The 22,880-nt window shown below is 42.3% G+C and overlaps 1 protein-coding gene across 10 annotated transcripts in view; it reads left to right on the top strand.

Moving 5' to 3' along the window:
• Window positions 1-22,880, top strand: part of PTK2 (protein tyrosine kinase 2) — a 227,748-nt gene that overhangs the window by 203,159 nt on the left and 1,709 nt on the right. For 9 of the 10 annotated variants that reach the window (XM_052787688.1, XM_052787689.1, XM_052787685.1 and 6 more), the window contains 5 exons: window positions 8,512-8,574; window positions 16,678-16,717; window positions 17,472-17,578; window positions 21,631-21,786; window positions 22,254-22,334. In XM_052787688.1, the coding sequence (XP_052643648.1) occupies window positions 8,512-8,574; window positions 16,678-16,717; window positions 17,472-17,578; window positions 21,631-21,786; window positions 22,254-22,334 (447 nt within the window). Of the gene's footprint in view, window positions 1-8,511; window positions 8,575-16,677; window positions 16,718-17,471; window positions 17,579-21,630; window positions 21,787-22,253; window positions 22,335-22,880 lie in introns of those variants that run through there. The other variant, XR_008235252.1, reaches the window with a different exon arrangement.

Below are 22,880 nucleotides of genomic sequence, written 5' to 3'. Positions count from 1 at the left end.
CTACTCGAGACTGATGGCTACAGATGCAGCAGAGGATGGTAGTAGCGTATTACTCTGTACAGGCTCATGCTGGGGAGCCTGTGAGTGCGTGAGCCTTGCTTGACAGGTGGATAATTGACAGTGGTTTGGTATGAGTTGTGACAAACATCAGTCACATATTTGGTCTCAAGCATGTTTCAAGGAATGTTTTGGTTTGGAAGCCTTTTATATTGTACATAGTTACAAAACATGCCTGTATAAATGCAGGTGGCATAGGTTTGTTACAGGAGGTAAGTTTAAATAAATATGCTCTCTATGTAAAGCAGATGATGATAATGCTCTATCGTTTCTGTAAGAGTTCTCTGCACTGTCTAGAGCTGGTCTCCAGGAAAATCTTAATTGTATGGATGAATTAGTTTTATTTGAGACAACGAAGTTGCTGGTCATGACTGTCCTACAGAACTTGAAACAGTCTTTTAGGGATCTTGAAGCCAGGACATTGAGTTCCTTGAAAATAAGAATTTATGCTTTAATCTACAGAAAGCCAGTGAGCGGGAATGGAGAGCAGATCTTGTACGTAGACAATGTTACCAAGACCTTATTTCTTGCCGACTGAATTGCCTTAGTCTCTCAGGGTTTTAGTTATGTGTGGTATTCAGAACTGTTCAGAACAGCTAATGGCTGTGAAGACAACCAAGGTAGGATAAAACTCTACTAGCTCTTGAGAGCTACTCATAGATGCCTCCATGTTCAGTACATGTTCTAGCCAAGATCCAGTTTGTGCCAGAGTTGAGATGTTACTTTTGATTAAAGGATGTTGAAGTTTGCTTTTGGCTGGTTTCCTTGTAAGTGCATTTGGGAATCTGCGGTTTGCCATTGGATGACTGTAAAGAAACCACTGTACCCAGATTGCTTTGTCCAGTTTATTATAAGCTGAAGAGAGGGAGGGGAAAGGAAAATTTCTTCCCTAATTTAGGCATTAGCTTTTCCAGTCTTGAGTGGCACCAGTTGCTTGTGACTTTCACAAGCCCAGGAGGTCAAACTGATCCCATTGTCAGTTAAAACTTTCAAGATGGTCAAGAACTTTTTGTGAAATTAATATGCTTACTGAGAATAAGGCATTGTGATTTCAGGTGGCAGTAGATTGTGTGGGAACTTTCTGCAGAAAAGTTTCTGACCTTTCTGAACTTTCTGGCTTTTTCTGCAGAATAGATGATAATTATTTGTAGTGTTTGTTATTCTGTTTTAATTCAGCCTCTGGACCATTAGGGTGTTTACCATCCCCCAAATTGCTGCTTGAGGAGGGACTTGCTGATTTTTCTTTTGATCTGTAATAGTCTTAGCATATGTTTGGAAAAGAATTACTGTTTTCATTATGTGTTAGTTTTTACTGTGAGGAGACACCATCTCTATTGCTACCCCCTACTCAAAGGAGAACTAGGTGATGAACTTGTGAGCAGCCTTACAGCTCTGCAGCTTTGCCAGAGCTATATTTGGTTGATGTAAACCTTTAGAGGGTTAAAAAGGCAAAAACCAGAGAAAGTTTGAGTGGAAGTAAGCATGAACTTAAATGGCCAAAATGAGGAATTGGAATCCATGAGAGACTTCAGTTTTTTTTCTTACTGCATGAACATTTTGACTATACAGACTTTGGGGTTTATACTTGAATGCCTGTGACCTGATTTCAGACAGGGTATACCACAGGGTATATTTGAACCCGTAGCAGGATGTATGTCAGCGGAATCTTCAGTTTATAGATGGGTGTTTCTTCAAAAAGTAATGTGGTTTTCTAAGTTTAGCCCTGAAGAAATCAAGATGGTAGAAAAGTCATTGTGGGGAGTCACTCTTAGAGGCCTTGCAGATCTCCTGAAGGACATCCACAATTAATACATAAGAGTCCAAACACAGGTCCAGTGTAGAAATAATCCGTATATTACACACAGACTCCTTGGCCCATGTCCTCTAGTGAGTGACTAGTGACATTTCTTCTCTTGGGAGAAGGGCCTTGCCTAATTTCACTCCAGGTGATTTAGGGAGGAGAAGCAACTTACTTTCTCAAAATTGGTGTCATGTGTCTCATTTGCTTTGAGACACCTTTCTGCACTAACCTTTAGATTTTGATAAAATGGTTTGCTACAGGCAGGTTTCAGAAAATTTTTCCTTTTGAGCACAGAGAACAATAGAGAGAGTAGAGCCAGATTTTAATTTTTAACTTACGTAACCATACAGTGTAGTGTTCTCAGTTTAAACTGGCTACTTTCAAAAGCTGCTCTATTTACACATTCTTCAGACTCTTACAATATATCTCACTTCTGCTGTTGAGAATTGGACTCACAGGGGAGAAACTGCAAATCATTTACTGTAAGACACTGCAAGGAGAAGAAAAATCCTCGGTGGGGTTTCTGTTAGTACCATTTTTGTTTCCCCAGAGTAACACCAACTTGGTCATGACTTGAAATTTATCGCTGCTTCTACAGGGAAAAAATACAACTCAAAGCATGTTAGTACAAGTATAAACAGCACTGATGCTGTGCGTGCTAGAAGAGACGCCCCAGATGAAGAATTAAATTGCAATGGCATTGAAATGGAAATTTACGAGTCTTCGGAGAAGTTGTTATCTGTGTAAGCAGTTTGCCTGAAACTGGTCCTTTGAGAACATGTGACTAGTCAATACTTGAAAGGAGGTAGGAATTTTGTTTGCAAGCTGCAGCCTTAACAGAATCCAGAATTCAGAAATTCTGCTGTAAAAAGAGAAAACAATCAGATCTGTCTTCATGGGAAGCTTCTGAATGAAAACAATTCTCTTGTGTGAAAACTGAAGAGTAGAGAAGTGTTTAATTTTAAATTGTACCAAATATATCCATTGGGAGGTGAGAAGAGAACTGCAGGGGCAGGGGGTGGTTTTGGGGGACTTTTTTTCCAGGACCGACACTCCTTCCCACCCAGAGAGAGGATGTTGCACACTAGTCTGGTGGCATTAATGGACACTGATTAAACTTGTGGGCTTTCATGCTCTCTTGATAAAAGTGCTTTGGATATCAGCGTCTCCAGGAAGGAGGACAGAAATGTCTGAATTATTTTTGAGGAAGCTGAAGTGAAGACAAAGCATTACTGCACTTTAAGCTTGATACAGGTAACTATAGAAGACAGTCTGTGTCCAGGGCATATGCAGGTGGAGGGGTGAGATGGCTGCAGTACAAACACATTATGTCAAACAAGCGGATGTCTGTTGGGCCTTCTATGTAAGGAGTCTTACTGTTAGGTTTTTTTAGGTGCTGCAGTCCTGAGGACTGAATTTTTCCCTGATCGTTTATATCCTGTGATGTTTAGACCTCAGCAGACAAGCAGAATCACAAGAAATTAATGACGTTCTCATTCTGCACTTTCTCCTGTGTTGTTTTTTGATGATATGGGTATTTCCACCCTCCAAAAAATTGATCAAGGTTAATCAAGATTTTACTTGTACACAGTACATAGCATATAGAAGCTGAACGAACAGCCTCCATCCTCAAAAGCAGTGCTCCACAATTGCGAATGGCCTCTCTGCTGCTGGCACTTGCAGCTCACTGTAACTAAAAGATTTGGCCTATTACCCTGCAGTCTAGCATGCATGCTGCGATACTTGCACTTATGTCCAACGCGCTGGCTTTCCTTTACAGTATTTGTGCACACAGAAAATCAGCTCATAAGGATCAAATTACTCCATTAGGGCCACAGTATGTGTATGTTTAATCTTCCAGCCCTGACTTCTCGTCTGTAGAATTAATTTAAAGGCAAATCAGTTAATTCATTGAGTTAAAATAATTTTTAAAGGCCCCTGAGGATGCTTTTATTTGTGGGTTTTGACAGAAGTTTAGAACTGCCAAAAACTATCCTGATATTTAATTTTTTTTTAATTGCTTCTAGGAGAGATTATACCTTCTGTATTTTAATACGCAGTTTGACCCAAAAGGAGAATCACCTGTAACCACAGATAGGGAACCAGTGATGGTGATGATGCCATGAGAGAGCCTGCTGAACTGGTAGCTAGTTAGTTTGCTTCGCAGGAGTTGTGGGAAAGCAACTGTGTCATTCTGTGTCTTTTCAAGGTGACTTTTAAGTTCAGCAGTGTAGTGAAGTTAGTGATTTTAATGCTGTAACTTTTGGCACTGTCGCTAACTATCTCTGAATGTTTCGCAGAATGCTTTTCTTTTGGGCCTGTTTAATTACCTGCTTCCTCATTTATATTTAGTTTCCAGTTTGAACCTTTCTTTTGTGGCTGTATTGATGGTATGTGGCATTGTTTTTTATGATACAAAATAAAGATATCTATGTGCATGCCTTTTAGTAACTCCTCAGAAGACAGAGCAGTGTTGTGCTAAGAAATTTATAGTCCTTTCCTGTGATAGGTTGAGGAGAAATAACTCGCATAGTTTCCTTATCGTGTTTGGTTTTGTTTTTTTTCTGAAATTCCCACATAGTTGTGGTTTTGTCCTATTTTGACACTGAGAACTGCAATTCAAATATAATTGATGTGAACTGTTGCTAAAATAAGATTTTAATTTTTAGCCTGAGAAAATCCCACCAAGACATTACTATTTGGTATGTCCTGAGAATGCCAAGACTTACATGTTCTTTTATTAGTGAGTGACCAGAAATACTGGAAATAAAGTAGATTATGTTCCAGTTTGCCAACATATGCATCCTGTCTGAAAAGTCCTCATGACGTTTCCAAAGATTTCAGATAGTAGACTATTTATTTGAAAAAAATCCATTTACTTTCCAAGGGTCTTGATTTTCTGCAAGATAAATATTTGATAAAATATAGTTCCTCCCTGAAATACATATCTGTAATGAATATAATGGTAAGTGGAAAAGAGTTTGCTTAAACTTGCATTTTAGTTTAGTACGGTTGGTGCTTTCACAAAAAAAAATTCAGAGCGCTACAGTTTGTGTGCTTGAGAAGTCCCATCATACTATGAGTATGAAACACATTTGAAGATGATTTGTCATCACAGTCGGTCACTGTTTAGCTTCAAGCCTTAAAAAATCTACTCACAAGTGACAACTTTTTCAGGTAAAGCTGAAATCCTAAGTCTCCAATTTCCCAAGACTTCATTTTCTGAAACAGTCTTATGCCACACAAAAGCATTAAGCAGGGCCTTTGTAGATATACATCTTACTAGCTATGTTCAACTTGGGAGCTTCACAACCAAGTGGATGTCTTGAGGGTTTTCCCCCCTCCAACTCCTCTCCCTGTTGTATATACACCCTCAATACAGTTGTGCTCCAACAAGTGCCAGAAATGTTCTCCATAAACACGCACACGCCTAGCACCTTGGCACCCACCACTCAGTTTCCAGCCCCTTCAGCTGCCTCTCAGAAAGGATCGTTTCCTGTCCAGCCAAGAAGCTCTGTATATCTAGTGGTATGCCCAGTATCAGCATGGGAGAATCATTCAAGGAGCCTCTGTGGTTTTCAAGAGGGCTGCGATGGAGGGATAGGGCCATAGAAAGGACTGGAAAGATAGAAGCCTGTGCTTTGGGGCTGTAAGATGGTGTGTAAAGAAACAGAACAAGTCAGTTTCGGTGTGAGGCTTATTTTTGACCTAGAGAATGTTGCATTAAACACATCTAAAGGATCTCAGTTTTAAAAATTCAGCAATGCATTGCTATGTAATGCCAGCATGAGGGGCTAAAATTAGAGCTCTTACCACTGTAGAAGCATAAGAACTGCTGCTAAATAATATTTAAAAATACAATGGGCGTTTGATCTTAGATATCACCTTTACTGTAAAATAGTTTCTCTTTTGAAATTTCCACAGGTACACAAATGAATAAATCAGAATATCATTTACTAAAATGGGAGTTAGAACTTATTAGAACACAGTCAAGTCACTAGAAATATAACTGGGCCTCTTCTTAGTCATTGGACACAAAAGTGTGTTGAATATTTCTCTGTTGTTCCTTGTGTTCCTAACTATCCAAGTTTTGATGTAGCAGAAGGAGGAAAATGTTTGGAGAAGTTGAAAGGGCTTGCATTTATGTACCACTAAATATTGTCAGTCCTTACTGGTAAGATATAAAGATGCAGATCACAGAGATGCAGGTGGGTTGTGTAGCTCTACAGGGTGCTTGTGGACCCTCTGGTTTGCCATTACCTTTTGGCATATTGTATCTTTGTTTTCAGATCACATTCTTGGAGATGCCTGGGCAACACCACGGCCTTCCATGGTTTTGCTTGCATGGGCTAGTCAACAGGACTCCGTATTTCTGTTGGCAATGGGTGAAGCAAGTGCTTGTCAAGTTAATAATGCTCATTTTAGTAATATTTTATGTGTATTTACAACCTTTCTGTGAAACGATTCTTAGACTGTAGCTAGGTGGTTGTATACTGATCATGTGCATGATATCCTGAAGTCCACTCGTATGGTGCACATTTGCTGCTGGTGGTGACATGGGTAATTGAATTGTTGCTGTGATGAGAGGTTGTAGAACTGGGCATTTAGAGAGTTTAGATGCTGAAAGGGAGGACCTTGTTAGCAAGACAAGGAGGGGAGGAGGTGGATATTATGTCTGTTAATTTAACTTTTTTCTTATAATACTAGAAAAAAATCTGTTATTTGGACTAGTGTGTATTTTTGTGCTTCTGAATCTTTTAAAATGCTCAATATTTCTTTATCTTTGGAATCTAATTTAGGGTGCCTTTCTGGAGTAATAAGTTGTTAAAAGTGCAAAGAGCATTAAAGACCCCTGTGATAAAATAGTCTTTGACTATTTCCAAAATCTTTGGGCACTTCCCTGGCTAGAAACAAACATGAAACGAAGGCAAAGTGTGAACATCAGTGTAATAGAAATGTAGTTAGTTGTGTGCTTAGATAAACAAGGATAGCTATTTGCTTTAGCTTAAAAATATAATGAGAATAATGACTTACTTTAGTTCTAATGAAGTATCTAACATACCCATATCCAATGAGACTTTAATCAGAAAAAATTGCTTCATCATATTAAAGGAAGTAAACTGGAGATTCGTCAGTGGTAGGTTTCATCATAAAATTTGTCACAAATTCCTGGAGAAACATTGCGAAATTGCTTGCTTGTGTCTGCTTCAGTTCTTCATGCTTAAGATGGGGTTAAATATTTCCCTGTCTAGTATGATTTGTGTATTTTTAATCTGCAAGTTCTTTCAGGCAGTGACTGTCTCTGGCTGTGCCTCACTCAGTCTGCGGCAGACTGAATGAAAATCCAAAGTATAAGCCCTTCTGACAGACTACCAGCACAACTGGAGTATTTTTAATGATGGAAGATCAGTATCAGTGTATCTTTGCAAGTTCTGTGTGCCCTGCTGGCTTTTTAGGGTCGTTTAACAGGATATGGGAGTTGGAATTATTCTTCAGTGCTTTTAGAAGAAGGAGGAAAGGTATTTGGAGTATCTTTAAACAAGAAACAGATATATTTGCCACCCAAAACTGACCCTGAAAGAACATGGGGTGAGTTTAGTTACAGTCAGTATTCACATGCCTACATTTCTCTAAATAAAAAATGTTCATTCTCATGCTGCATGTGTCCGTTTTATGTATATATACATACAGACATAAAAAGGAAGTTGTATTTACACTGATGTAGATATGCGTTTTATCCATTTTCATTAACTCCTCATGCAGTCTTCTAGGAGAGTGAATTGAAGAGTCAGAGAAATCCTCTTTGTTTTTATGTGCTGGAATTGGTGCACTAGAAAAGCACTCTCATTTTGCTGAACCTGTTTCTTCAGATCAGCCTTAACCTTTGTTTCACATCCACTCTTCCTTTGTCTTTCCATGTAATTAATGTTGTCCTCGAAGAACAAATACAACACACCTGGATTTACTGGGGAGATGAGAAAAATGACCGGTTGCTATGTGAAAATAATTGGTGTGGTCTTATTTTTACTGTTTAAAACAACTGAGTGCTGGGTTCCTGTATCTCACTTAAAACATATAAAATAGAAATTCGTTTGTTGCTTGTATCAGGAGAATAGTGCATCTGGATGTCTTTATTAGCTTTCTGTATCCAAACGCAGTGTTTAAAGAGCTCCAGTAATTGGCCCCATTTGCAGGCTTGGCGAGGGAGCCAAGTACATATAAGCTGTCCTCAGGCAGGAAGTGGGAATTAATGTGCAGCGTTTCTCATCCCGTGGTTGAAATTTTGCTGTTGGGAAGCAAACAATTTTTTTTTAAAACAACAAATTTTGCTGCCTTTGAGAAAATTAAAATGCAGGTTTTCCAATGTTGTGTTAGGGAAATGGTACTATCAATATTTATAACAAGCATTTTTACACATGCGCTGAGAATGGGTGGTTAAGAAGCAGTCGAGAAGGCTGCCAGGAGTTTCAGTAGCTGCAGTTGCAGCAGCGCGTAGTTGCAGCAGCGGGGGTGTATAGACTGGAGTGAAATGATATCTGTATTTGTCAGTGTAAATTTTTAACAGTACTTTCCTGACTTTAAAATGATTTTAAGCCTAGGTCTTGTGAATCGGTAAGCAGAGTGCAGGATGAAATTTCTAATTTTTGTTTCAGAAACCTGATGTGCGGCTTTCCAGAAGCAGCATCGACCGAGAGGATGGAGGTCTCCAGGGCCCAGTAAGTATGTGTGGGATCTTTTCATCTCCCAACTCTTTCTCCAGTTTCCTGGTAGAACATGCTGTTCGCTGTCTTGATTATGGTAGAGGATTTAAAGTTTTTGCTAAATGTTTCCACTATTATTACATGGTTCTACAACTTTCCAAGAGGCTCAGCTTCTGTGGGAACAGCAGCTGTGGCAAACTTGTTCATGCAGCAGTTTGGGGGATTTGGTGTTTGTTGGTTTTTTTCCCCTTGAAGCTGCTGTTGAAACAAATACTAAAAAGTTTCCACAAATATGTTGCAATAATTTTTAAATGTTCATGTGCTGTATAATTGGGACTTTTGTTTAAGAATGTGGATACTTTTCTGAAAGTTAGGTCAACAGGAAGCAGGATTAAAATAACTTTTGCAGTTGTTTAAATATCTGAAGGGTTTTCTTACAAGGAATGTAAATGTTACTGTTGTATTACCCAGAAATCTGTTTGAGGTAAATGATCCGCTATGAAACAAAAAAAATAAACCCCATACCATTCATTTATTGCCAGACAACAGCTGCAGCTGTGGTATTCTTTCTTACTGGCTTAACTCCTGTCTATTTAACTAAAAATATTGCTCCAATTGTTTAATTGCCGTCAGAATCTCTGAATCATACTGATCGAAGGTGGGGGCAGCGTTAGGCTAGGGACTATTAATGATAGAAACCTGATGCTTCATCTGCTGTTTGTCCCCAGGGATCCCCTTTAAAGTGTTTAAAGTTAATATTTTAAATTCACTTTCCTAGTTCTTCTGGGATGCGATTGTAAACACCTAGTTTGGTTTCAGTATTTCTTCACTGCCTAAGAATTTAGGGACTCTTCCTGCATTTGCAGCCAAAGTACAATCATGAATGAGTATATGAATGACACACTGCAGCATGGTCTCTAGAGACATTCCTGTCTGGAAGCCACTAAATTTTTTTCCATGAAATTGAAGAAGACTGTTAGTTATTGATAGGTCTTCGCTATTGTTGCATCTTTATAAAAGAGAAGTAAAGTATTGCTGCATTTTGTGCTACTCATGAAGATGGGTTGAGATAACCGGGAGATTTTGAAGTGATGTCAGAGGTTTGATTCAGGTGGCTATCAGTGGCAATGGGTTTTAAAGTACAGCTTCTTGCAGCCAGCTAGTTTCTCTGACTGCTGCTTGATTTCAACATGACTGCCTGGGGTTAGAATAAAAAATACAACACCCAGATCCCAAACTGCTTGTAGGGGAAGTCCTGTCTTCCTAGACAAGGTAGTACAATTTCACACCCCATTTGAAAGACTGTGAAGAAAACACTTAGTGATCATTGACAAAATGAGTTTTAAAAGAGACTCTAATTTGTGATAACTACATTTCTAGTTCCAGAATTTGATTTTGCATTTTTATAGTTCTTAATACATTCAGAACATAACTCTGACTGATTTCATTTGCAGTGGGAAATGTCTAATGCTTCTGTGAGTCGATATCAATCTCTCATTGAGAGGATGAGAAATAGGCAGTGGTCATTTCTAGGAGAACTAGGATGAAGTAGTTGTCCAGCATTACACAGACATTTCTGTGACAGTGGTGAGGACAGAATCCAGTTCACTGCAGTCATTTACGTCTTCCCCACAAAGTGACTTTTTATTTGATTAGGTGTTGTGGCACTTGGAAAGCTGTAGAGCAGAAAGCACAGCAGCTCTGACCATCTGCACTGTTTGGGGACACTGGGAGGGAGGAGAAGTAATACATGATCCTGTTCTTTGATAGGATGGTACAAACAGTTACCACATGCATTTTAGTAGTTCCTAACTGACAAGCATGTGGCTGTATAACTTTGTGCACATTCTTTTGGCATACACTTTTAAAATGCAATTTTCAGGAAGTAAAAATGCAAGAATTGTTTTAGTGGAATTTTACTCTCCTTCCTCTCTTCCCCCTTTCTTTTCCCCCAGGGTTATCAGATTTGAAATATTTAGGTCAACAACACAAATCAAAGTTAATGACATGACTGATGGTGCTGGCCGAAAGCAGATGTTTTTTCTAACTATAGATGGCAGATGTATGACAGTGGTGTGAGATGATCAGCCAGTATGTTTCGGAGGTTCATGGTGGCAGCGGAAGAGTTTCAGGACTTTGGATCTTTGGTTTCTTCTCCTGGTTCCTGAAAGTGAAATTAGATTTTTTTTTTCAAGTCTGTAGTTACAGACTTGGAGTAGGCAGGGTGCTGCTTTATTTCTAGCCATCACGTTTCTGCTCTAAAGCATTAAGTTGATAGAATATCATCTACGAAACTTAAAGGAACTTCAGATTTCTCCCTATGCAATACATTTTTATGCAACCTTACTTTCTGAAAGTTACGCTTATTGCCACAGTTTTCCATAGAAAACTGATAGAAATTAGCTTGAAGTAGAGAGTTAGTGTGGGAATTTTCAGTTCATGCAGTTAAAATTTGGCAAAGTTTTGAGCAGCTGAAAGCAAGCCTGAAGTGCTAGGCAACCTTAGGCATAGCAGCCGTTACCAGATCTGCCTGTAATTTTAAAACCATAACATGAATTTCTAAAAATGCTAGGTTGAAGCTTTGAATAAATGCTGAACTACAATTGTGAGTATCCCTCCAGTTTGTTAATGGAAAGATGAGTGAGTTGTCAAGGCATGAGCTTCTCAGTTCAGTTCGAAGGATCTCCTGCAGACTTTCTGCGTGCTGTTGGGCAAGATGCTTGGTATCATCAGTGGTCTAGCACTGAAATGAGGTGGCGGTGGAGTTAGAAGCTAAGGAATAGTAAGTGTACTGCTATTGTCCCTGTTACCGGGGTGTGTTTCTGAAAATAGAGAATGCAAGACGTTCAAAAACAGTTGCTTAAAATGAAATGAATTAACATTCTTAGGTGGTGGTTATGATAACATTATCCAGAGCTGAAGGTGAATTGAAGCAAATACTGTGTTTTCGTACCATTAAAAGTGAATCCTAAGCAGTCTGAATGTCATCTTTAGAGTGTTGAAAAAGCAGCTTCCTTAGGTCTGATGCAAAGAAGTATTCTGACTTTATAGAAAATGGTCTTTATTTTATAAATAAATGCCTCTCTGAGATGTTTCAGTACTAGACCTATTAAATTCTGACTGCCTTCAGTGTTTTACTTTGCAATGGAAACTCCTTTGAACAGATACGTTTGCATAAAATGTGACACTGTTGGGATTGTAATGTTTTTTATGACATGACAACTGCAAGTTTTGTATAAAGTATTGATTTGGTTGTGACCAAACAGATTTTCATCTTCCATGGAATCATAGAGTATCTCAAGTTGGAACGGACCTATAAGATCGAGTCCAATTCCATGCTCCTCACAGGGCTACCTAAAACTAAACCATATGACTAAGAGCGTCATCCAGATGCTTCTTGAACTCTGACAGGCTTGGTGCTGTGACCACTTCCCTGGGGAGCCTGTTCCAGTGACCAACCACCCTCTCAGTGAAGAACCTTTTCCTAATGTCCAGTCTGAACTTCCCCTGATGCAGCTTCATTCCATTTCCTCATGTTTTATCATTGGTCACCAGAGAGAGGAGATCGGCACCTCCCCTTCCGCTGCTCCCCTTGAAAAAGTTGTAGACTGTAATGAGGTCACCCCTCAGCCTTCTCTTCTCCAAGCTGAACAAACCCAGTGACCTCAGCCACTCCTCCTAAGTCTTGCCCTCGAGGCCTTTCACCATCTTGGTCACCCTCCTCTGGACACACTCTAATAGTCTGATGTCCTTCTTATATTGAGGCGCCCAGAACTGCACACAGTACTCGAGGTGGGGCCACACCAGTGCCATGTAGAGTGGGACAGTCACCTCCCTGGTCCAGCTAGCTATGCTGTGCTTGATGCATCCCAGGACATGGTTGGCCCTTTTGGCTGCCAGGGCACACTGTTGACTCACATTCAACTTGCCATCAGTCCAAACCCCCAGATCTCTTTCTGCAGGGCTGCTCTCCAGCCTCTTGTCCTCCCATTTGTATGCATAAGCAGGATTACGCTGTCCTAGGTGGAGAATCCAGCACTTGCTCTTGTTAAATTTCATATGGTTGGTCAGTGCCCAGCTCTCTAGTCCATCCAGATCTCTCTGTAAGGCCTCTCTACCCTTGAGGGAGTCCACAGCTCCTCCTAGTTCAGTATCATTGGCAAACTTACTTAATGTACATTTGATTCCTGTGTCTGGATCATTTATAAAAACATTGAAGAGCACTGGCCCTAATATTGAGCCCTGCGGAAACCTACTGGTCACTGGCTGCCAGTCTGATGTAACCCCATTTACTAAAACTCTTTGAGCCTGATCCATTGGCCAATTGCTCACCCAATGTATTATGGACTTGTCTGTGTGCTGGACATTTTGTCCAGAAGGATACTGTGAGAGACAGTATCAAAAGCTTTGCTAAAACCCCAAACCAACCACATCTACTGGCTTCCCTTGGTAAACTAGATGGGTGACCTTGTCATAAAAGGAAATTAAGTTGGTTAAGCAGGACTCTCCCCTCGTGAACCTGTGCTGCCTATGACCAATGGCTGCATTGTCTCTCAAGTGTTTTTCAATAACTCCCAGAATAACCTTTTTCATAGTTTTACCAGGCAGTGAAGTGAGTCTGACAGGCCTGTAGTTACCAGGGTCTTCTTACTCTTCTTGAAAATTGGTACATCAGCCAGCTCTTCCAGTACCCTGAGATGAGTCCCATTGGGCCCCATAAACTTACGTGCATCCAGCTGGAGCAGCAAGTCTTGAACGGTTCAGAGTCGGCTGGGAGTTTATCATCCGCCCCCGCCAGTCATGGTCTTCCAACACAGGGCTCTGGGGGTCCCAGGGCCCATCATCGGTGTTGAAGACAGAGGTGAAGAAGGCATTAAACATCTCCGCTTTGTCTGTGTCCCTATTTGTGAGGTGACCAACCTCATCAAGCAACGGACCAGTATTATCTCTGATTCTCCTTTTGCTGTTAACGTATTTAAAAAAGCCCTTTTTGCTTTCCTTCAGAGTGCTGGCCAGCTTAAACTCTAATCAAGCTTTGGCTGCATGAATTTTCTCCCTGCAGTAGCAAACAGCATCTCTGTAGTCCTCCTGTGTTGCCTGTTTGTGCTTCCAATGTCCATACGCTTTCCTTTTCCATGTAAGTTCTAGCAGAAGATCCCTGCTCAGCCAAGCCGGCCTTCTGCCCTGCTTGCTTGGCTTTTGACACTCTGGAATTGCCTGCTCCTGTGCTCTTAAAAGATGGCTTTTAAAAAGTGGCCAACATTCATGGACCCCAGTACCTTCAAAAGCACATTCCCAGGGGACCTTACTAACTGGCTTCTTCAGCAGCCCGAAGTCTGCTCGCTCCATATCCAGGGTTGAAGTTTTGCTTCTATCTCCAACGATTTGAAACTCAACTACTTGTGGTCACTGTGACCAAGACAGCCACCAATCACTATTTCACCCACGAGTACCTCTCTGTTCACAAACAACAAATCTAGGAGGGCACCTTTCCTAGTTGGCTCCCTTAGTACCTGCACCAAGAAGTAATGTGCTGCAGAAATTTCATGGACCTCTTTGTGTCCACTGTTTGATATTCCCAGCTGACGTCTGGGAAGTTAAAATCACCCATAAGGACAAGGGCAGCTGATCTAGAGATATCCCTTGTAGAATAATTCATTGGTGTCGTCATCCTGGCTGGCTGGGAGGTCTCACACCTGGCTGAGTAGACTTCCACAACAACATCTGCTTTATTTGCTTTCCCCTTCATCCTTACCCAGAGGCTGTCAACCCTGTCATCGCCAACTGTAAGCACCACACAATGCAGCCCCTCACTTGCATACAGTGGCATCTGGCCTCCCCTGCCTATCCCTCCTGAAGAGCCTATAACCATCCATCGTGGCGCACCAGCCACAGGACTCATCCCACCAGGTTTCACTTATGCCAGTGATGTTGCAGCTCTGGGACTGGGCCAAAGCTTCTAGCTCCTTGTTCATTCCTCATGCTGCGCGCATTAGTATAAAGACATTTCAAATGTGCTCCAGTGTACTCAGCACATTGTGGAGCAGACTGAAGGACCTCACTAGCACACCATCCCTCAAACACTGGCGTGCCGCCCCCAGGCTTATCTCTAGTGAGCCTGGTTTTATCCCTTTCCCCTTCAGATCGAGTTTAAAGCTCTTTCAACGAGCCCTGCTAACTTCTGTGCAAAGATCCTTTCCCCCTTTGAGACAGGCTTTCCCCGTCTGTCGCCAGCAGGCCTGGTGTTGTGTAGACCAATCCATGATAAAAAAACCCCAAAATTCTTCCAGTGACACCAGTCATGAAGCCAGGTATAGATCTGCTGAGTCTTTTTGTTTCTTCCATCATCATTGCCTGCAACACTGCTTGTGCTCCTCATCCCTTAACCAGTGGTCCCAAGGCCCTGAAGACTCTCTTGATTACCCTTGGACTTCTTATTGCAGCTTCATCACTGCCTACATAAAAAGGCAATAATGGATAACAATCTGAGGGCCATACCAGGGTAGGACGTTTTCTCATCACATCTTTAACCCAGGCCCCAGCTAAGCAGCAGATTTCCCTAAGAAGTGGGTCTGGTTGGCATTTTGGGCCTTCTCTTTCCCTCAGAAGAGAGTCTCCTATGACAATGACCCATCCTTTTTTCTTCATGGAAGCAGTTTTGACACAGGGCATAGGCCGACTTAACCTTGGCGACACCTCCAACCTAGATGAACCATCATCCTTGTCATTGTTCGGTTCCACTTGTGGAGCCTCGTACCTATTGTGCAAGGGCACCTGGGAAGGTGAGGAAGTCATGGAGGAGATGTGCCTGCTGTGCCGGGCAGGACCTTGTCGCCATTGCCCCCTATCCCTTCAGTCACCACCTTCTGCCGCCTGGGGAGAGGATAGGGAATCCTCCGTACCTTGTGTCCTGTGTGCCCGACAGGTCTGTCCCAGGGAAGGCAGGGTGCAGTTCCAGTAGTCCGTCTCCCTCCCCGACTCCCTGACACTCCTCACCCTCCTCGCCCCCTCCCCGAGCTCTGTCACTGAGCGGAGGAGTTCCTCTCCCTGGGCACACCTCCCGCAGGTGTGCTCACTACTGCCGTCCTGCACTGGTGTAAGAGCAGGGCACGGCCTGCAGACGGACACCCGGACGGCAGCATCTTCCATCGGAGCTCTGCCTGGGAAGCTGCTGTCAGTGGCGGCGGGTGCAGAGTTTAGAGAGGCCATGGCCTTCTGCCGGGTGGATACCATTGCTCCCTGGTCAAACCAGCAGAGTTACGGCACCCTGCCACGCCATGCCCTGTTTGCCCAGCCCAGTCGCAGCGCTCCCTAGGGGCTTCTTTTATAGGTGTGGATGGTGCCGGCACCAGAGCTGCTCGCCTCGGTGACTGAGTGCTAGTGGCGGTTGCACCACATTTAAATCTTCCGCCATTGCTCCTGGCCCTGCAGGTCTCAGCTGCTGTCAGACAAGCTGTGGGCTCCTGGTGGGTCTCTCCGCTCCCTCGGGCTTCCCCCGGTTCAGGAGACCCCTCTGTGCACCTTCCTAGAGCACTCTGCTGCCAATCATGCCGGCACTGGAGCTGCTCACCTCGGCGACTGAGGTTGGCGTGAAGGATGTATAACCATAATTACCAAGGAAAGTCACTTCAATCTGTTATTAAATACTTCCAGATGAATAAGCAAATTGACCTTGACTAAGAGCTTTGCAACAAAAGCAAAAAGTAAAGCAGCTTAGAAATCTGTTAACACTATGGAAACCATTCAGCAGTGCAGAAATACTTTAGTCTCCTAATTGTTGCACTGCCATTTCTTTACCACCATGACTTCTACAGTTTGATCTCTGAATACAGGCTAAAAATAATTGTGAATATACCACCACATTTGATTTATAATGAAGGATAAGCTGTAACGTAGAGGCCAGGGCTGTTGTGAGCAATACAAAATAAACGAAAATTATTTTCTTATTCTATAAATAATATACCTGTAGTTAGGAGCTTAGCTGGTGATGGTGAATAGGGATGTATCTTTAACTGTTGGGAAATGTGCTGAGAACTGGCTAATCTCAGTGTTTCGGATTGTGGTGATGAAATTTGTGAGCACTGTAATAATAGTCTAAATGTATATTTTATTTTATAGGCTGGTAACCAGCACATATATCAGCCTGTGGGTAAACCAGGTAAGCAATAAATTCATATATTGTCATCTTGAATCTTTGATTACAAGTCTTCTAGCAGCAGTAGTGAATAAAGATTTATGCTAGTATTTTCATACAAGGGGTGGATGCAATTCCAGGTAACTACACATAGATGTTTCAGTGCACTATGTGTTTAAATTCCCTGTGCAGTCCCCATAGGTGTAGTCAGCAAAGCCAAGAAAGTGTTTCATCAACAGGCAGGAAGTGTCTAGAGGAAGCTGAGTCACTGTGTAGGACTTCACCATGCGTGTGGAGTTCAGACATGTAAAACAAAAGTAGACACCTAAATTTAGGTTTCTCAATCTCAAAGTGAATCACATCCAGGATTTCTGCCGTGAAGAAGTCTGATTTTCCCAGACATACGCAGTATGTGTGGCACTCAGCTGTGGTACGAGGGGGTGATTACCTCTCAGGTCTGGGGTAGGTGTACTGAGATGAGTAGCAGTTGCCCCACAAAGTGATTTTCAAAGCATCTTACTAAAACAGCCATGTTCTCATAATCGCAGGAAAACTTGATGAATTCCACAACCTCTTCTGTCTGCATTTCTTCAGTAGAAATAGAGATTAAAGTGTAGCTGCTACAAACAATGGATTTACTGTTAAGACACATAAGGATGTACATCTCCTCTGCTAGTACAGTAAAGCATGTGTAGCCTTTGTAGTGTTGACAGACCAAAATTATGCAGGTGCATCTGTTAAGTTGGTCTTCTAAAATGCAAATTGTTTTGTTAACCAGATCACGCAGCTCCGCCAAAGAAACCTCCCCGCCCTGGAGCCCCCAGCCATTTGGGCAGCCTTGCAAGCCTGAACAGCCCTGTGGACAGCTACAACGAAGGCGTGAAGGTACGTTGCTCAGTATCACATGAAATACGCTTCAGAAGATTAAACATTACCACTCTCAGATAGTTTGCTGTTCTGAAGTAGAGACCATGGGAAGTTTAGTCACTTTTGCTTTCCAAGTAAATGTTGTCATGGGGCAAACATGCACTGGCAGCTCTCCAGGGAAGTGGGGAGTTTGCTGATAGGCTCATATCCTCCATTACTGTGATTCAGCATGGTCCTCGTGTAGAACCTTTCCCAGGTGAGCTTATTTCTAGTTTGAAGAGCATATGAGATCTCCCGTATGAACTCAGCCCCCCTGCTCAGCAGTTTTGTTAAGCAGGAAGGAGCACACCCAGGGCTCCCAGTTAACTCGGGTAGTACCAAAGTCTTCTGTCCTCAGTCACAAAGAAGCGAGACATGTCTGAACTGTGGTGCTCCAAAAAGCTCTTGCTGCAGCACCAAGGCTCCTAAAATCCTACTAGCTCTGGGGAACAAGGGAAGAGGAGAAATGGGCTGTCTGACCTGTGACTGAGACGCCTTCTAAAGTGTTGTTTCATCTCCAGTAAATAGGCAATGAAGCCAAAACCTAAACTTTACAGTTTTCTAGCAGAGAGATGTTGCAGGGTGCTGTGAAACACAGCATCCTGACCCCTACTGCAGTTGGTGCCAATGGAACTGATCTTTAGTATGTCAGTCACTTTTAAAATCGTGCCTCTAGCTGTTGTTCCCTGCCTTTGGGACTCCGTTACCTTTCTAATCTTCAGGAAACAGAAACCTGAGTGACCTCAGGGCCTCCCAAGGGGATCCAGCGGAGCTATTTCTGATGCTAGTGGTTTCCAGCAGCTAGATAGAATAGTGGTTGGGAATTCTCTTTCAGTAATACTCTTAACAGAAATGCAGCTGATCTATACACATCGCCATTTTATTATTTCACTACCTTTGCAGCTAGACCAATATGCCTCCACAAAGACTAGTTGGTCTGATGGCAGTATTACTGACCAGAGCATTAAAGCAGGATCACTCTTGCTGCTGCTCCCATTCTGTCAGTTGATGCCATCAGTAGCACCCAGGGAGGTGATGTATTTCTGCTCCAGCTATTTCCCAAGAGGAGAAGGATGGGGTCTGCATTAGAGCACAGGCTTCTGCAAATACACCAGGGCCATCCCTGCTGTAATACAACAGCTAATGCTAATAGTACAGCTCCTCATGGAAGGAGAACCTCTGGCTAATGTAAGCCCTGCCAAGCCTGTAGTAAAGAATGGGAATCCATGTTGTGGTAGACACAGCTATTGTGATAAGTGACGCTTGTTTTAGGTGGTTTAAGAAAATACAGAAAAAATGCAGTTCATCTGACCATGAAAGTCAAAACTTGCCATCAAAGCAATATGTTCAGCACAAATCGATCTCAGCTGCTGCCTGCCTGTCTCAGTCTTGTTCTGAGATTATTGGAATATTTAAGAATCAGCGTAAATAGACAGCAGTGGCGAATTTGAGCAGGATTACTTATTAGAAACTGATGCCAGTGCTTTTCAAGCTGCCAAGCCTCAGAAAATTTCAAAAAGCAGTAACAGATGTGTTACTAAACTTGGCTTCTCTAAAATTTCCTTTCTAAATGCTGATACTGGAACATGAAAAATGTTTTCTGAAATACATCCTTTTGACAACAAACAAACCTGAGCAGCCAAAGTCATCAGTAATAACAAGTGAATAAGATTCGTGTACTAAATAGCTTCTTCAGTAGAAAAGAAGGGCTGATTTTGTTTTTTCTGTCAAGAGTTTCTTGAAATTGGATTGTTTTATGCCCCTTAAAGAAAACAGCCCATTATCTTTTGATAGCATATAGCTTTGTTAATGTCTGCAGTCTTAAACTGAAGATGCTTCTAGGGTTCATTTCAGACTCCCTTTTCTGTACACCCATTTCAGTCTCCCTTTTCTGCAGAATACAAATGAAGAGGATTTGAACTGCTTGCCCTCAGGAACCTTTAGGGCATGCACCAGGAAATACATTGGTTTCTGTTACCTGCTGAGGCAAAGTCAGCCAGTCCACACAAAGAAACTCCTGACTTCATAGTCTGCAGAGCAGTAGTGTTGATATTGGGTATAAACAAACAGAAAATTGAGCGTTAAGAAACGCAGATGTCCGTATTCTTGAAATGTTAGGGCCTGGCTGTAGGAGTTACATGGGTTGGGTATAATCCATGCAGAACGGGTTCTTGGTAGTTCTTAACACCACAACTGACGAGTCATTGCGAACAGAAGCTGCACAGTTAGATGACCATGTATTTCCTATCATGACTTTTCTAAAGAAAAAAAAAGTTTCGGAAAGATGAATACAACATTTTCTTAAATCTATTGATTGTTTGTGTAAAGGGACCAGGGTTGCACAGGACGTGGTGTTTCCCACCGTTGCAGAGGCCCTCTACTCCATTCACCACTTTGCTGCTTGCCAGACTGGCTTGCTCCTGTTAAGCTTTGCATGACCTCTTCCCCATGTGTTTAGTAAAAAGTGAGCATGGGTGCATGGCAAATACTTCCACTTCCTATGCGAGTGCACAGCAGGTCGTCAGCACATGGTGCTTCCGTAACAAATGGACCAAGAGCTAACATGAATGACTGCCGCCGATACTGTTGAGGATGCATTTTTGTTGCAGGCTTTTTAACTGGTCTCTTATTGCTACACATGTTTTGGGTTTGGTTTGGTTTTTTTCCTGCTGAGTTTTATTAATATTGTTTTTCTTTTTTCCCTTCTTTTGGTAAATTTCTTTAACCTTCCCCCACATTCTGCTCAACCATAGCCATGGAGGGTAAGCAGTGCGTGAGCGTGTGTGTACGTGCCCTATTCCAAAATGTCTTTGCATGTGACTTTGCCAGATGACTGTTTAACTTCTCGATTGCTGAAACCAATTAGAATCACAGCCTTTCCCTGGTGATTGAGGCAATTACAATGTTCTTTTTCCTAAGGTTTTCTGATCAATACGCTAGAATGAATCTCTGTAATAGTTGTCAGTACCCACTTAGTGAAATGCAACAAAATGGAATCACTGTGCACTAAATCCTGCACTCCTTCCTTAGACAAGGTTTCATCGGGGTAGTATCTCAGGTGATACCTCAGGTGAAACATCTCTGTAGCTAGGACCAGTTGTAAGAACTAGTAGTAACCCAGTGTGGTGGGCTGAAATGCCGTGAGCCATCTCAGATCAGCAGGGTGGATGGCCGCTGTGTGACCAGTAGGAAGTAAGCAATTTTTTAACCTTCTGCTCCCACCGAGTGTTGCTTGGGCATCCCATAGCAGTGAAGAGCTGCAGGGAACTGGGATGCTTGTAGTCTTACAGTTCAGGAGCAGAGATACTGAGGACCTTACATAGGAAATTTTCAAAGTTTGTTTCCCTTCTGACCCAGGATTATTTCGGTCTGTCTTGGTTTTAACTCCAGACATATCTGACTTGATGGAAGTTTTGCATGAGTAACGACTACAGGATTTTTAACCCATTGGGTTTTTTCTGATCTGTTGGAAACAAACTGTATGAAAACATCTGGTGTTTCCCACCTGTACTGGTGACACCATTTTTGCTAATCTGCTGTGAATTTTCACTAACAAAAAAGTAATATGTATTGCAATATTCTCTCTTTACTGTATCAGTATGTTAACTATGTACTCTGACATTGTTTTGGAGCACAAAACAACTTTCTGGAATGATGGATCTGATAACCTGTTGCCTTAGCAGTAGAACTTGTCCATCAGTAGTGAACCACTTAGATGTATCAAGCATTCTATACTCCTCGTTCCTCAAATTATTTTCTTCTCGGTTGCGGGAGATATACTGGAAGCTCTTCAGGGAAATCCTGGTAAAAATTGCCCAGTGTCATTTCACAGATCAGGTTCAGTCAGAAGAACTAAAGGAAACTTCCTTCAGATCCAGGAGTGAGCGTGCTCAGCCAGGACAGGGGACCCAGCAGGACGGGGCGGGGGCTGTTGCGAATATCAGACCTTCCCAGCGGTCTGCAGAGGTTGGGAAGTTGCTGAGCCCCATCTACTGGGGACAGGAGGTTAAACAACCCCTCTCTGCTTCCAGATTCAGCCACAGGAGATCAGCCCTCCTCCTACGGCCAACCTGGACCGCTCCAACGACAAAGTCTACGAGAATGTAACTGGGCTGGTGAAAGCGGTCATAGAAATGTCCAGTAAAATACAGCCAGCTCCGCCGGAGGAGTATGTACCCATGGTAAAGGTACGGAGGCAATGCTGAAAATGAGTGTTTTATTTCTCTCCTGAATGAGGTCTTCAAGTGGTGTAGGAGAAATTTGCTGGGAAGTTGGAAGTAGGAAAGCTTTTTGCATTTGCGGGGCGGGTAACTTGTGGTCAGAGGGGTGGAGCTTTGGATACTGTTAACAGGATTGTGGGCAACAGTGCTTTTATTCCCCAGCTTGCCGGTGCTTACCCAGGGGCAGTGAGTTCTGCACCATCTTCTCGACATTTCACTTTTTTAAGAAAAACTTTAACAACCCTGTGGTATCTTGTTTTGATGGTGAAACACAGAATTGCAGGTGGGACTTTAAAAGTCTCTCAGCCATATTCTAACTCCCTTCTTATCCAGCAGAGGAATTAAGTGTATCTGTTGCTTCCTGCACTCCTACAATTCTCTCATCCATTCATTCCAAGTTTTTAAAGTTTATTTCCTTAAATTTTTTTTCTTAGGAGGTTGGTTTGGCGCTAAGAACCTTACTAGCAACAGTAGATGAGACCCTCCCAGTGCTTCCTGCAAGCACCCACAGAGAGGTACGTAGCGCTCCACTCACCTGATGCTCAGTCGTTACAAGTTAGCCTCAGCCAGAACAGCTATCTGGACGTGTTTGGGCTCTCTCTTCTTTGCACATGCGTACATTTTGGTTCTCTAAGCAGTCTGAACTCTAGGGTTATAATTCTACATGAAATAAATTTTACTAGAATTGCTGCGTTGACATAGGCTTGTATTGACTTCAGTGAAGATGCTTAAACTGGATATAATTGAAGAGCGTGCAACACTCACCCCTAGGAAGTCAACATAAAACCCATTAGCAGGGCTTACATGAAACCAGTATTCTGATGCAAGGAGACCACCTGGGAGTTAATTCTTAGTGCAAGTGTAATCCTTCATTAAACTACAGCTTGCACACAAAGTCATTAAACAGGTAATTGAGCATAGCTTGGTGGAGCTGGAAGGTTTTGATGAGAAGATGTCCTGTAGTAACCTAGTTCTGGATGAGAAGTGACGGAGGTCTTTCAGTGAAGTTCACGAGTCAGGAGTAAAACCGTTTTCCTCCAAAACCTTGAATGAGTGTGATA

The sequence above is a fragment of the Harpia harpyja genome, chromosome 5, assembly GCF_026419915.1.
Source record: "Harpia harpyja isolate bHarHar1 chromosome 5, bHarHar1 primary haplotype, whole genome shotgun sequence".
In the NCBI taxonomy this organism is placed as follows: Eukaryota; Metazoa; Chordata; class Aves; order Accipitriformes; family Accipitridae; genus Harpia; species Harpia harpyja.
This window is presented reverse-complemented; position numbering and strand designations above follow the sequence as displayed.